At 37.3% G+C, this 14,338-nt stretch overlaps 1 protein-coding gene across 3 annotated transcripts in view; it reads right to left on the bottom strand.

Annotated features, from left to right (window-relative positions):
* Positions 1 to 14,338, bottom strand: part of LOC145985024 (uncharacterized) — a 163,361-nt gene that overhangs the window by 33,779 nt on the left and 115,244 nt on the right. Inside the window, exons 1-2 of one of the 3 annotated variants that reach the window (XM_083118529.1) lie at positions 12,131 to 12,521; positions 3,050 to 4,308 (exon numbers count right to left, since the gene is read on the bottom strand). In XM_083118529.1, the coding sequence (XP_082974655.1) occupies positions 3,050 to 4,308; positions 12,131 to 12,191 (1,320 nt within the window). In that variant the 5' untranslated portion in view covers positions 12,192 to 12,521. Of the gene's footprint in view, positions 1 to 3,049; positions 4,309 to 12,130; positions 12,522 to 14,338 lie in introns of those variants that run through there. The other 2 variants (XM_083118531.1, XM_083118530.1) reach the window with 2 other exon arrangements.

The raw sequence follows: 14,338 nt of genomic DNA, 5'->3' as shown, positions 1-14,338 counted from the left end.
ACAGGAGAATACCAACAGAATAGTGATTAATCTTATCTCTACTTTGTACTACAGAAAAAAAACTAAATCTGATAATGTTGAATTGTATCCGATTAATGTGTTTTTCTGCTACCTTTATCTAATCACAAAGATGAGGATCTGTGATGATTAGATAAAAATTATGATGGAACAATGCAAAGAATATCCATGCCTAGACCAGAAACTGAACCTGGGAACTTTGGTGGTGAGATCAAAAGCATACCACTTAATGCACTTGCCCACCAGGCTGGCAATAATGTTGTCATCCTAGTTAAAATCATTTGAAATGAAACAGGATAATAAAGTCATACATGTCCATCATTGGTACTGTTGACATCTTTGCAGGGAAGACTAGGAAGACCGAAGGTAGGACCCCAGACATTCTCGATCTCAGTAATAGTAGTGGTGATATGATCTGAATCAAACGTTGACTCCCCCCTCCCTTCTCAAGTGAGCCCCAGTGTGTTTATGCATGTACATTGATGAAAAATCTCACATGAGATCTCCACACTGAGAAACTAACCCAGGTCTCCCAACAGGATTGATTACTGTCAGTTCAAACCTGTGTCATTCCTTTGATTTTCTCACATGAAAAACATCCAAGATTGATGTCTTCCCAAGGACACTAAAAACTGCAATCCACTGGAGTAGAGAAAAATGTGGTTTTGACATCAAAGGATGGTGGACCTGGAGCTCCGATCATTGCTTTTACTGAACAAACATCAAATAGCTGCCGTCATTGAGAGACATCATTGAATTTCGTTAAAATTTCAGAAATACTGAAAATTTCATTGGGTGCTGCTCACACGTTGGGTAACAGAAAAATTACACTTGAGATATGTGTGTGTGTGGTGGTGGTGGTTTCCAAGACCACTCATACCTGAACAACAGGACATTCAAGTGACAGTTTACTCAGCTGAAGATGACGTTATAAGACGAGGAGTTTCTTTCAAAGGTGATCTCACTGCAGATACACTTGCCTACATCATTTTTGATCTGGAGAGCAAACAACAAAGCCTTCGCAGGAAACATTTTTCATCAGAAGCAATAGTGAAGGCTGCAAAGGAGATTCTGAAGGACTTAACGAAAAAGGCTTCCAGGCATGTCTGAAGACTGGCAGAAACTGGGACAAGTTTAATTCAATGGGGACTGCCTTGAGAAAAACCATAAAAATTGTAGGGGATGAGTAAAGGTATGTTTTAAAAAAAATTAATGAACATTCTATATTACACAGGAGAGGGGAAAATATGAAAGAGAGTTGGTACAAAGTGGGGGCTAAAAGCTTGGCCTTGAGTTAACTCCTGCAACAGAGTCACACAATCAGTGTTCTAAGTTGGAATCTATTTTTTTTTCCCCACAAGAAGGTGGAACCAATCAGGTTGGTCGAGTTGCCATGGTGAATCTTTCGCCACAAGAAATCTTTTTCAAATAGGTGGGTGGTAAGTGGGGCCCAAGGCATGGTGGAGCTGAGTTGTTGGTGCCCGTTGGCAATGGGAATGATTTTCCCCTTCTTTGCTGTCCCTGCACTGCAAGGAAATGGTGGATGTTGACATGGTAAAGTTTATTTATGACCGAGTGGAAATGGCTGCAGTTTGAAACTCCCAAACTTGCAGCTGAAAAATGTTGTTAAGCTCTTTCAGTGCTTATGGTATAGTGTGTATTTGTGTACTTAAGGGCATGCAGAATAGTTTCCACGGGGCTCTTCTCACCGTGGCAGTGTTGCAAACTTAGCTCTCTTGGAGCCAGATCTGGCTCTTTTGTGCCCTAGTTTGGCTGTGAACTGGGGCACCCACTATAATGCCATCACTGGTTCCAGCCCACATAGACCAAATTTTGGCATTATTATACATTTTGCACATCTCCCCAGCTACTTTCTTTATAGTGCTGTATTTAACGTGAAATTGACATAATATTGTTATCAGCGGACAATTTATTTTTGATTTCAGTGAAGATCGTTGTATTATTGAGATGGGTGATGCTGCCATATCTAGATGGTGAAAACTAAGAATAAATTGTCATCAATTTAGAGTTAACGGTAATAGCAGTACCCCTACCCCTTTGACAACTAACATTACCCTGGGAGGCACTTTATCCAGACTTTGTAATTCTAGTTCCTTGAAAGTGTCAGTTTTAACTCCATTTAAGGTCAAATTTAGCTCTTTTTATGTGCATCAGGTTTGGCAACACTGCCAGGATGGTCGTAGGAGGCAAGGAGAAATACATTGCGCTTATGGGAGGGAGTATAATCTCATTTGTTCTCTTGGGACTATCAAACTTCCAATGGGATGGAAAAATATATCAACAGGAAGAGGGCAGTTTGAAGAAGTGATTTCCAAGCGGAAAAGTCGAAACTTTCATTTGATTAGCCGTAACTTGATGTTGAAGTTGATTCCCCAAAAGGCAGAGGTTCCCAAGCTTTTTCGTTTCACAGCACCCCTAGTGTTTCAAGATTTTTCACACTCTTGCACAGACCCACTTTTTCTTTAAGTAGTAGTGCCCATCTGGGCAATACTGAATGAAATAGATGCACAATTTAACTCCTCACCTTAAGGTTCAAAGTTGAGCTTTTGATGCACATACTGTGCATCTTTGACACTGGTTAGTTACTCTGACTGGGAACTTCAGTAGGAAGAAAATTACACATCCAGTTATCCTGTCAATACAGTGAGATAGAAAGATAATAGAAAACAACATTGCTAAAGATTTTCTAACACTTTCGATGCAAAAAAAAAAAACTAAACCATGGATGTTAGTTAAGTCACTTCCAAATATACTGCCCTTGTGACAGAGCACTGCCTGCACCATAGATCTTGGAAAAGGAAATCAGGTTGGGAACCTCAGTTCATGATTTGGCATATAGCCTACTGTAATTGTTTGGAATTCCTTAAAATGATATCTGATTCACAAAACTGCATGCAATCACACTTCATAACCCACAGGTGACTAAACATATTTCCTCACAAAACCATGACCACAATTAGAAGCTCTACCTTCATGCAACATGAGTTATCAACTTAAGTTAGCCACTTACCGGTACCCCATGCATAGTAGCAGTTGGTGGTTGTGCCATTCTAATAACTTGATTTGGTTGTGGAACTACAGACGGTGAAAATGGCTGACCCCCTACCAAACCCGACCATCCATTGTACACTACGTTACTCACTGGAACTGAATTTATATTAACAGAGCCAGATAATCCAGTCCGTGCAACCACAGGGGTCATTGATGGTGTTGATGTGGGCAATGTAGTTGGTTTGTTACTAGCTGCTGCTTGCGAGTGAACACTCGAAACTGGAGAAATTCCTGGCTGTTTGGTCCACGACCCTGCACAACTTTGCTGAGATGCATTCATCCCCTTCGAGTTGAGGAGCAAATGTGAGTCTACCATTTTGTTCGGCCAGTAATCTTCGAAAACGGTGCCTGGAGGAAAGTAGCTTTTGATATCCATCACACTAATCACAGCACACTTTTCACTTGCAAACAACTCATTTCTAATTCCTTGCACTTTACAGCAAAACTTTAAATAACACAAATCCCAACCATCAAGATTTTCAGCCTTTAACTTCAAATTATCGGTTTCGCCTTCAAAATAAAACAATGGCACATACTTTACACCATCTTTCACCGTGTACGGAACAACTGATTCACCATTTATCCTGATAAAACCACACTTTTCCTTTGGTCCGCTGGCATTCAAAAGAAGTTTATTGTAACATACATCCAAAAAACTGTAAAACTCTTCAACATCTTGTAACTTTACAACACAATCCTTTGGAGTGAAAGGTTCCCTCCCAAACTGGGAATCACAATGTCTAATATTGATTTCATTGAGCAGCCTCACTTCCGCTTCTGTAATATAATAACTTCGAATACAAGTGCAATTATAAATATCCGGACTCAAATAATTAAGGTATTTATTCAACACTTTCATCTCCACCATTCGCACCACACAATACTTGTCTCCCAATCTATAAATGAATGGAATGTGACTTTTCCCTAGAGTCACCCAACCGAATCTCCCCCGGACACTTGCTTCGTCCATAGCAGGTTTCTCGTCAGATTTCTTCTCATCTGTTTTAGCTGTGCTGGATGATGTCACTTGATTCCTTGTGAGGAAACCTTGAATACCCAACTGTCCAGGCTGAACCATGTGCTGCTGTTGCGGTTGAGCCTGGCCAGTTTTTGCAACAGCAGCCATTTTTGCTTTATTTGCTTCCACCATCTTAGCTGCCAGTTCCCTAATTTCCGCTTCATCTGCACGTTCCTGTTTGACTCGTACATTTTTGAAATCTGAAAGTACACAAAGAATCACAAATAGCATAAACAAAATGAAGAGCATAAAAATTAATGACACTGTTCTATATTTTCTCTTGCATAACACGTGTATTTACTGTGAATAGCAATGTATATAAAATCTTCACACATGGGTCATACTTGCAAGGTTTTTCAACCAGTGGCATGGGCAGCTATTTTGTAACAACGGAGTTAAGGTTCCTTCTTTTATTAGTTGGGCCAATACTTTGCCATCTTACCTGCATTTTGACATTATTCTTTCAGGAAATCCTTAGGCGGTTATTACGCTCCCCCAAATCAACCCTCAGCAGTGACAACTATGGGATGGGGAACAAGATGATCATCACAATATTATAAATTATGGATCAACTGATATTAAATTGTTGCCAACAGTAATAAAGATCTAATATGGAATTGCAAATGTTCCTTAAAGAAATTGAAGTTCAACTTTCTTCATTGATGTTTGCAACTATACAGTGTACGCTTTTAGAAGAAACATGAGTTCAGCCAATATGCAGCCAGTGCTATTGCGCTGTTGCCAAACTAACTGCTAGCAGAAGGGAAACAGAGAATTCATTCACTGTGTCCAATATTCAGCTTTTTTATATATAATGCATGCACATTATATTTGAGTATATTTGAGTACAGTGAAATATATAGTGAATATTTCTACACAGGATTATAATATCGTATCACTGCAGCATATAATAGAAAGAAGTTTGAAGGTATTTATTGTAGAGGAACTGCAAGGTCATCATCATCGCTCTTGTTTCTGTTTTCTAGCATGTTTCCCAGGAGATTTGAATAAGGGGTTCTCAGATTTCTGTGGTCGATATTTTACCCTGCTTTATAATACACAACTCCATAAGCACACCTACCCCACATGCTTTAGTCTTAAATTCTAGACTATTGAGAAAAAAAATGTTTCAGCATGCACTTCTTCAGATGCCAATTCATTGAAGTAAGAATACCCCTTTAAAATAAGATTTCTGTCTTGTGAACATTTTATTTTACTCTTGGTGCCTGTACTACTGGTGCTAGATTTCGAGAGATATATTAAATAACACTCACAGAACACACACTCTTGCATAACAATGAAACATCATGGCTGTATTGCACATCGTGCTATGATGCCAGGTTCCCGGGTTCAAAAACCAGCCCGGCCATGGATGTTTGTAAGTGTACCTTCATCAATTTCAACTCATCCTCATCTTTGCGTTTAGCCAAAAGTGGCAAAAAAGCGAAGTAAAATAAATTAAATCAAATCAATAAGGGCTGTATTGAATCCTCTCACAACTGTTCTTCATGGGGTACAAGTAAAATAATTTACACCGGCCTTCCTACGAAAACGTTGAACTCGAACTGACTCAGACATGCAATGTTTGTGAACGCCCACAACAATGTAGGGTCATTGTGTATATTCAGCCGAATTCAACACCCACAGCTTTCCAAAGACACAACTCAGCGGCATCAACAAGGTGGCAATGAAAAAAACTGACAGAAGGCAAATGAAGGTGTGTGTATGTTGAGACGTGCTGTTTCCCATGTTTCTTCAAGAAACAATAACTCTGGCTGTAGGCAAAAGAAATTTATGGGACTTGGGACAGTCAGGTTCAAAATGTCTTGCCCCATTTTATGATGAACACAGTGGCAAGTTTTATGAAAACTTCTTGCGTGCACGAAAAATACAGAACACGGCGTATAACTTGCATGCCGCAGTCTCCTAACTGTACATCGTTGAACTCCTGCCATAGGCTGGTTGCCAAGAACATGCGTGGCCCCACCCGATATCGCTTCTAAAAACGTATGCCGTATAGGTCACTGCAATGGGGTTTACCTTTGAAAAAGAAACTGCATATTTGGTCTTGAATTTACAGAGCTCACACTAGTGTTCGTTTGTGCATAATGTATGCCAAACATTTAGAATTTGATGCACAAAAAGCATGCCCTGGATGTCATGTTAAGTTCACTTTCAACTGCACCATGATTATAGCACATTTTATTGTGAGCATTCTTATCTTTGGGCCTGCAATGACAATCACTTAGCCCATTTCTTTATTGTTAGTTTCACAGAGTTACGATGGGGTAACTGGACGTTGGCTTATATTTTTTACAGTTGTGTAAACATAATAATATAATAACCTGTGGTGCAACAGCCTGTGAAGGCCAGGGCCTACCTACTGACTGCCAGACTCACTACCACTTGCTACTCCGTGATTGAGTTACGCTACACATTTGTAGCTCCTCAATTTTCTCACGATGGTGAGTGGCCACCGGTCCCATACACCAGCCAAAATCTCAGGAGAAAAGTTGTTATATTTTTCGCAGGAGACTCAAACCTGTGCACGTTCTGTAGCCAGAACCCAAAGCATGATACTTTAGACAGCATAGTGTGGGACGGTTGTGTAAACAAACATGATGAAAATATTAATGAACCGACTACTCAGAGCATGAGGATTACAACTTTGATCACCCTGATATTCAGTAGGAAAGACAAGTATCCAAAGAAGTGTGTTCAATAGTAGTGCTACGAGTGTACATTTAGCAGAACGTGACAAATACATGACTATTGTAACACTGATTGACCACAGTAATAAAAACAACAGGTTAAGCAACAAATGAAACATACACCGATGTAAATCTTTTTATGCCTTTTGGTGTACAGAAATAAAAACAACACAATAACAAAAAAAAATGTGCTTTGAAAGGTTCGAAAGGAAAGTAATGATGAATACATTATGCATTTAAATTTCTCGATATGTTTTTGTTTGATTACGTTGCTACAGGGATTTTGACTCCCCAAAATTCGAACTGATGTATAATTACACTACAAGGGTCAAATAACTCCAAATTGTATTTATTACCTTAGGGCGAGTATTGAGTTTATAAAGCCACGTCATACAAATTACAGCAATCAAAATAAAATAAAATGGCAGAATTTTGCACAAAATTACAGACTATTTAAACATATATTGTATTTGTAAAATTACCAATTAATCAAAACACTTGATATCTATTGTATACCTGTGAATCTGCTCCCTTCCAAGAAAATTGACACGCAGCATGTTTTGTCCCCATCTCCTCAACCCACTAATGGGCACACTACTGTTTACCATGGACTGCATTTTGCAGACTAATGAGGCTCTGGCATCTGGATCCATGGCCAGTATAATCCTCTATGGGACTTTGTTGTATATTGTTAACGTATGTTTGTGATTGTACCCTCATCTCTTTCATCTTATCACCATTTATTCATCTTTGTGATTAACCAAAATTAGTAGAAAGACAAAGTAAAATGAACTAAATCAATTAAGTTATTTTTTCCTTCTCACAATTTCCATTGGTTGTGTTATTTAAGGGGGTGAGTTATCACTATCAGGTTTGGTCCTTGGCCACGACATTACCTTGAAGCCATAGATTCATGAAGTACTTTGTGGTGTATGTTAACAAATGGGGAAAAAAAGCTTGGTGTAAAAGCATAGCCTGAATGCATGACAAGCATTAAATTAAATGTGTTTTGGTTTAAAAATGCAGCAAAATTTGACTTCACTTGTATGTGAAGCATATAGGCTACAAATGCTAATATATTTTGTCAGTGAAATATGCAAATTATATGATGCATTCACATCTGAACCTTAAACTACTAAATTTCAGATTAATTCATTTTATTTACATGGAGTAGGACCACTTTCTATGGGATAGAACTGTAATGTGTCGGTGTGTGCTGATAGTAAGCACAGCTGAAAGAAAAATGTGTGCCGATAGTAACCACAGCATATATATATATATATATATATATATATATATATATATATATATATATATAAATAAAAATCATCTTCAGTACCAAGGCCTGAAACTTCTGCTCAAGATGATCAGATGTTTGATCAGCACTTTTTAAAGGTTTTTATAACAAACAATTCCCAAATTTCTCTTGCAGTCTATGGTTGCTACAACCATAAAAACAGTTTTTTTTTTGTTGTAACAACTGTAGGCTACAAGAGAAATTATTCTACAATGCAAGCAATACGTACATGCAAGACCAAATAATGAATATGGGAATGTTAAACATATAAAATAGCACATGATTATTCTTTGTATGTGTGATATTGTTATCCCCCCCCCCCCCCTCATGATGAGCTAGAGTAAAATTACCATTCAACATTATAAATAATTACATAATGTTATTTGTAACATCTGTGTAAGTTTTGTTTGTGGAGCAGACTAAGTGGAATAGTTAAAATAGACATTTGCACACAATGCATGAAGTTATGAGGCTCAAATCTAAGGTGGTTGGTTACACATTCGTATTTAATATCAAATATAGTAGGGTGATTGCACCAGTAAATGACCATTCCCAAATACTACAAAGCAAAATAAGGCTTGGAAGAAACTGAGCCAATAGGAAATGGCCTTGCATTCATCTACAATCTATATTCTCTGGCATAGATTGTGATTGGTTTGTCCAGGTCACAAGGTAAGGGAGTTCAGGATTGTGGATATGAGCACACTTGTGTGAGTTCAGCAGACGAGATAAAGAACCTGGTATTACTAATAAGGTAAGGATTAATACATTGTAATCACGTGTAGAAGAAACATTCAAGTTGTGTGTAATTTGTGCATATGTATTGGTTATATCATCAAATCAGAATACGCTATTTAAAAATCACATATTCTCTGTTGTGCACGACACTGCAAGGGAGCAGGGGTTGAGATACTAGATACTAATTTGACATCATCTCTAGTAAATGACCACTGCAGTAAGAAAAGAAAATAAGTTCCAGCTGACATTGTTAAGGCCTTCCAATAATCTGCAATGCTGACAGACCAACTACCTCTTTTTGATCTTTGGAAAAAAATCAAAGAGAAAGCTTCTGGAAATGAGTACCGTGATTTTCATTTTGATTATGGGAAATACTGATCTGCCCTGCTCATTGCTACATGAAGGAAGTGAAGTTCAAAGAAGTAAAGCTGAAATTTCTAACTCTGATATGAACATCAATACTGCTGTCTCCAAAGATACCTTGATGTATCTCCCAGTACATCCAATGCAGGCCAGTTCTTGGGTCACTGAGAGTAAGAGGATGAGTGCCAATGACCATAAACTCCAGAGGAAGTGGGCTACTCACTTGGATTAGGCAACAGAAGAAAAGAAGATAACAGTAAAGAAATGGAAATAATATCATGAACTAAAACAACAAGGGAGAAAATGGAAGTTGAAATCAAAATCTATCCGTGGAAAGAAGATAGTGAGACCAATACGGATTCAGATCAGATGTCCTTTGCATCAGAATCTGAAGGGGATTTACAAGAGTTGTCATTATCTGCTGTGCAAAACAAGAGTGCAAGCAGTGAAAATTGCATTATGCAGAATGTTGATGATTACATTATAGTGTGTTATGATAGTGAATATTTTCCAGGAGCAGTGATTTGTAAATTCGAGGATGAATCTGAAATAAAAGTTATGCATAACTGTGTTAGCTGACAAATGGACATGGCCTAACAAAGCTAATCAAATTTGGTACAGTCATTGTGACATCAAGGAGCGTATTCAAGCTCCACAAATATCCTGTCTGAAGGTCTTTATGGGGTTTACTATACAGTGCCTGAAATGCTAATATATACAAAAAAAAAAAAAAAAAGTTTTTCAAATTTATTTGTTCAGGAAACATTATTATTATTAAAAATGTTTTTGGTCATTCACTGAATTTTGCTGGTCATTCACTAGTGTTTTGAGTTGAATTCACCAATCTTTAACTACATCTTTCATACCGATAGGTATTTTACATTAAAATAGTATCCAATTAAATCCAACATTATGAAGAATTCATTTATGCAATTTGCTTGGATTCAGTTGGTTTCTTAGTTGAGCTAGAAATAAAGTTGTGGTAAAATGTTCTTCATCCGTCATTTACTGGCGCACTCACTCTGGTAACAGTTCCGATTGCTTTATGATTTCTTTCAAATTCTCCTAGCAGGAAAACTAATTATCATAGAATTTTGGTAATCATTGCACACAAAATTTGAATCTTCCTTAAAGTAATGAGCACTGATTGGATTTCGAAAAAAAGTTATTTATGTTGAAAAAAAACAAAAACAACTAAAAAGTTACCTTATGCAAGCGTGCATGCTTCCCACGGACAATGTATATTCCGTTGAAAAGCGACTAAGTATTGTAGACTAGTGGGAATTAATGTAGAAGTAAATCAGAACCTTATAATTCATTTACGGACTTTATTTTAATGCTAAGAGAACCAAGCCTGGGCTGCCTAACCTAACTACAAAATCATATATTGAATAAAATCGAACCATCTTGAAATTGCATTTGTAGCATGATGAAATCCCAATATAAAAAACAAAAGGAACTTGGGCCATCACTCTATACTATTCTACACTGTTTTATCAGTAAAAACATCTGCTCAGCATAAATTATTAGCATTGCAAAAAGTGTTCTCTTATATTGAACGCAGTCCCAAGTTTTTCTCTATGAAAGGAAAAAAACATTTGCTACAGATGTAAAAAAAAAAAAATAATAAGATCTACATGGTAAGGCATCCAACTTGTACATAGGTAGCTCAGGTTCAATGACAACAGAGAAATCAAAGTTTTATTTTACAGATAGTATTTGCCTGTTTCAAACTGAGGTCAACTCTTCCAATTACACAGCTGTATGATGATGCACATGTATTTGTAATACCCACATGAAAAACCAAATAATTATAAAGCATTAAACAAGGAAACTACCGAAAAGATAGGTACAATTTTAAAATGTACATTTCCATAACTGTGTATATGGGTTGTAGTGAATGTTGTGCATTCCCATTATGAGCAATTAACTAAGAATGAATAGAACAAATTAGCACTGCTAATATTTCAATGATTGTGCTTCTAATGATAAAGATATTAAATAGGAGCATTCTTAACTAATTGCAACACATCAGCAGAAAATTGTTGTAGGCCTCACTGATTGCAACCAAAAAAATTTGCATGGATTGATACCCCTTGCTCAAAAATTAAATTGGGTTAAATCACACTTGTGTCTTTAAATAATAATCACTCGAATTGCCACTATCAACTTGTTTAAGTAGTCAATTGTAGGTTGATCATTATTGATACAACGATATTAAAAAATACGACAATTTTGAAATGTTGAAAAATGTATTTTGGGCAAAAATAGGAAGAACACTAAAGTATGGTTTGAAAGTTGGGGAGAATAATTATTTTTCGTTCATGGGAATTAGAAATTTGGATAAACTCCGATATTTTTATTAGATTGGCATAAACAAAGTGATTTTATCATTGCAGAATTAATTTGATTGAACTAATAATTCGCGAGGACCCCAAGACTCTTTCCAGCGATTAATGAAGTAACAATAATAACTATATCGGGTAAAGGTAAACAAGGTTATTTATACATGCTTCTTGTTTCGGAAGATTTTTATTTTGCGCCAGAGGTTATCTCCCTCAACCAAATAGAAAACGCATCCGGCTGTCTTTCAATGCTTCAACAATAGTTACCGTTGTGCCCGAACATATTCACTTGTCATCGAAAACATAATTGTGAGCAGGTCTGAAATTAACCTACTATACGCATACTACATTCATTGATTACTATTGCAGAGCCACGCTGGCCAACAACTATACGAGTGGGAAACAAATGCTTGGAGCAAAGGCGAAAAGTGCTACCAACCGATCCCCGACATTGTTTGCTACGTAGAATTCCAATTATTCAGTTACGAAATAACATAATTTTTCATATTTTTCATCAAACCTCCACTGGCTAAGAAACATGATATTTTTATGAAAATAATCTTCATACCTGTATTTGGAGTGGTAGTGTTTGCGCTAGTTGATAAGGCGGCAACCGTAGGCAACGCCATTATATTTTACTCTCGCGTTAGGCTTAGGCAGACTTCACAGTGCGAAAACAGATGAGAATCAAAAGCGACGGCAACCTCAGAAATACCGCAAAACATTCTCACTTAACACGTATACTTTCTGCAAATTTCAAAATGCCGGTAATCACTAATTCGTAATTACATTCATGTTCTGCGACTTTTTTCACTACTCTGTACGACAGGAACATTTCTTGCCTTCGATTTCGAACCTACGGAAAATGTTATGCGTAGCCTCTATAGCAGGGCTCCCCAATTTCTCAACACAGGATCTGTAGCCTCAGTGCTGCAGCGTACAGAACAGAGGTCATTGGATTTTCCGACCAATCAGAAGGCCTAGTACACCATAATAAAAACAGCGCGCAAGCTATTAACTGACGTCACCATAATGCGAGCACCTCGTGAAGAGGGTAGAACCCAAATTTCCACGGATTTCTTCAAGGGACCATTCCAATGCACGTCAAACCTTTTTCAAAATGATAATATCCGTTTCCTGTGAAATTTTAGGGTATAAATAGAAAAAATATTATTATTCTCATTTTCCTCATGATTTTATTTAGTATATAGGTTAAATAAATTCATTATCAGGTACATATATGCGCGCGCATACGAGGAAAAATAAGTGGTCTGGTAACATACTGTACCTAACTCAAGAATTTTTGGAACTATCCTGTTTTACTAGTTAACCTAATGACACCCTCTGCGACTTGTATTCTTTGTTTTTCCACCTAATGATGTAGTTTGTAACAATCTAAAATGGCCAGTGGCGGATAAACATAAGAAATTGGGTACATTGATTTTTCAGTGATTAACATTTTGAGCATAGGGAGTTTGCTGCTGACTACATCACATTCTTTAATATACACCTTATAACTTTAATTTTCGTGCATACATCTTTAAGATGAAATCAACCTATCATTCGACTGTCTCGCTTGTTATATAAATTGTAAACAAAACAATTTCGACACCCGATAGACACAAAAATAGATATATGATAAGATAGATTTTCGTTAAAAAATGGGTCTCACTTTTCCTGCACACACTGTATACTGCGCCAGCCTTCACGAGCCAAATGTTCGATAAACCAGAATCAAATCTACGTCACATATAATTTTTACTCATGGTTTCTTGATTTTTATTCATCCATGTATGAAGTCGCGTATATAATATAATATAGTATAATACTTACAACTGTTTAAGCTGTGTATATATTAGGTTTCTTGCGCTTACGTTTTAATTCCGGGGTATCTTATCGTAATGGAGATGCATGTCAGCTATTCAGTCCAACAGACGACGTAGTTCAGGACCCGATTAGCCCCTGTGCATAAAGTGAACTTTCATGATATTTCTGCCTACTTGTGTTTCGAACGGTTCCCTCTTTCACAAAACATGTGATTTTTATTTTAATAAGATTTTTTTCAAGCATGCATTGCGAATAATGCGACATTAATGATTTCACACAAATGTCGGATAACGCTTGGAACGGCCCCAACCGTATCTACAGCGTCAACAACCGGGTGAAACCTGAACCAAGTGAAGCTCAGTGGAAGAAGCCCCACTTCGACAGTACACGAGAGATCAGTGTGCCGTGCGACTTTGAGCCTTACTGCAAGGATACACGGACGTTTTTCTAATAGCACCGTGTACAACATACGCCTTCATTGCTGAAAACTTAAGAACCATTTTCCAAATATTCGCGGCCTCTTGTTGCCTTGCAAAAGAACAAGAACACTGTGACTGTAGAACAGAAACACAATTTTTTGGTGCTACTACCAAACTGGCGGCCTATTCTCGTGCACACAAAGACTACACACACTCTTTTTTTTGTTTACATATGCTATGGGCGCTCCACTGTTCCAACATGAAATAAGGAATATTTATTTAGTGTTATCATTATGGCATCAATTAATGCGCACGTCAAATCCTTCGGCTACTTGCACCGTTCTTCATTGCCCTGGTTTCGGGCATCCGGAAAGCGAGAACTTCAAACGTGAGGCAGTGTTTTGGGGAAATACCTTACTTGCTCCTCCTTACTCTGCATGATTTGGTTTATTTTAATTTGCTTTCTGCCACTTTTGGCTAATCGCGACGAGGTTCAGTGATTTATTATATTATTTGTCTTTATTCTGTAG

This window comes from Lepisma saccharinum, chromosome 3 (assembly GCF_977018435.1).
Source record: "Lepisma saccharinum chromosome 3, izLepSacc3.1, whole genome shotgun sequence".
NCBI lineage: Eukaryota > Metazoa > Arthropoda > Insecta > Zygentoma > Lepismatidae > Lepisma > Lepisma saccharinum.
Note: the sequence above shows the minus strand (reverse complement) of the source record. Positions and strands in the feature narration are given on the sequence as shown.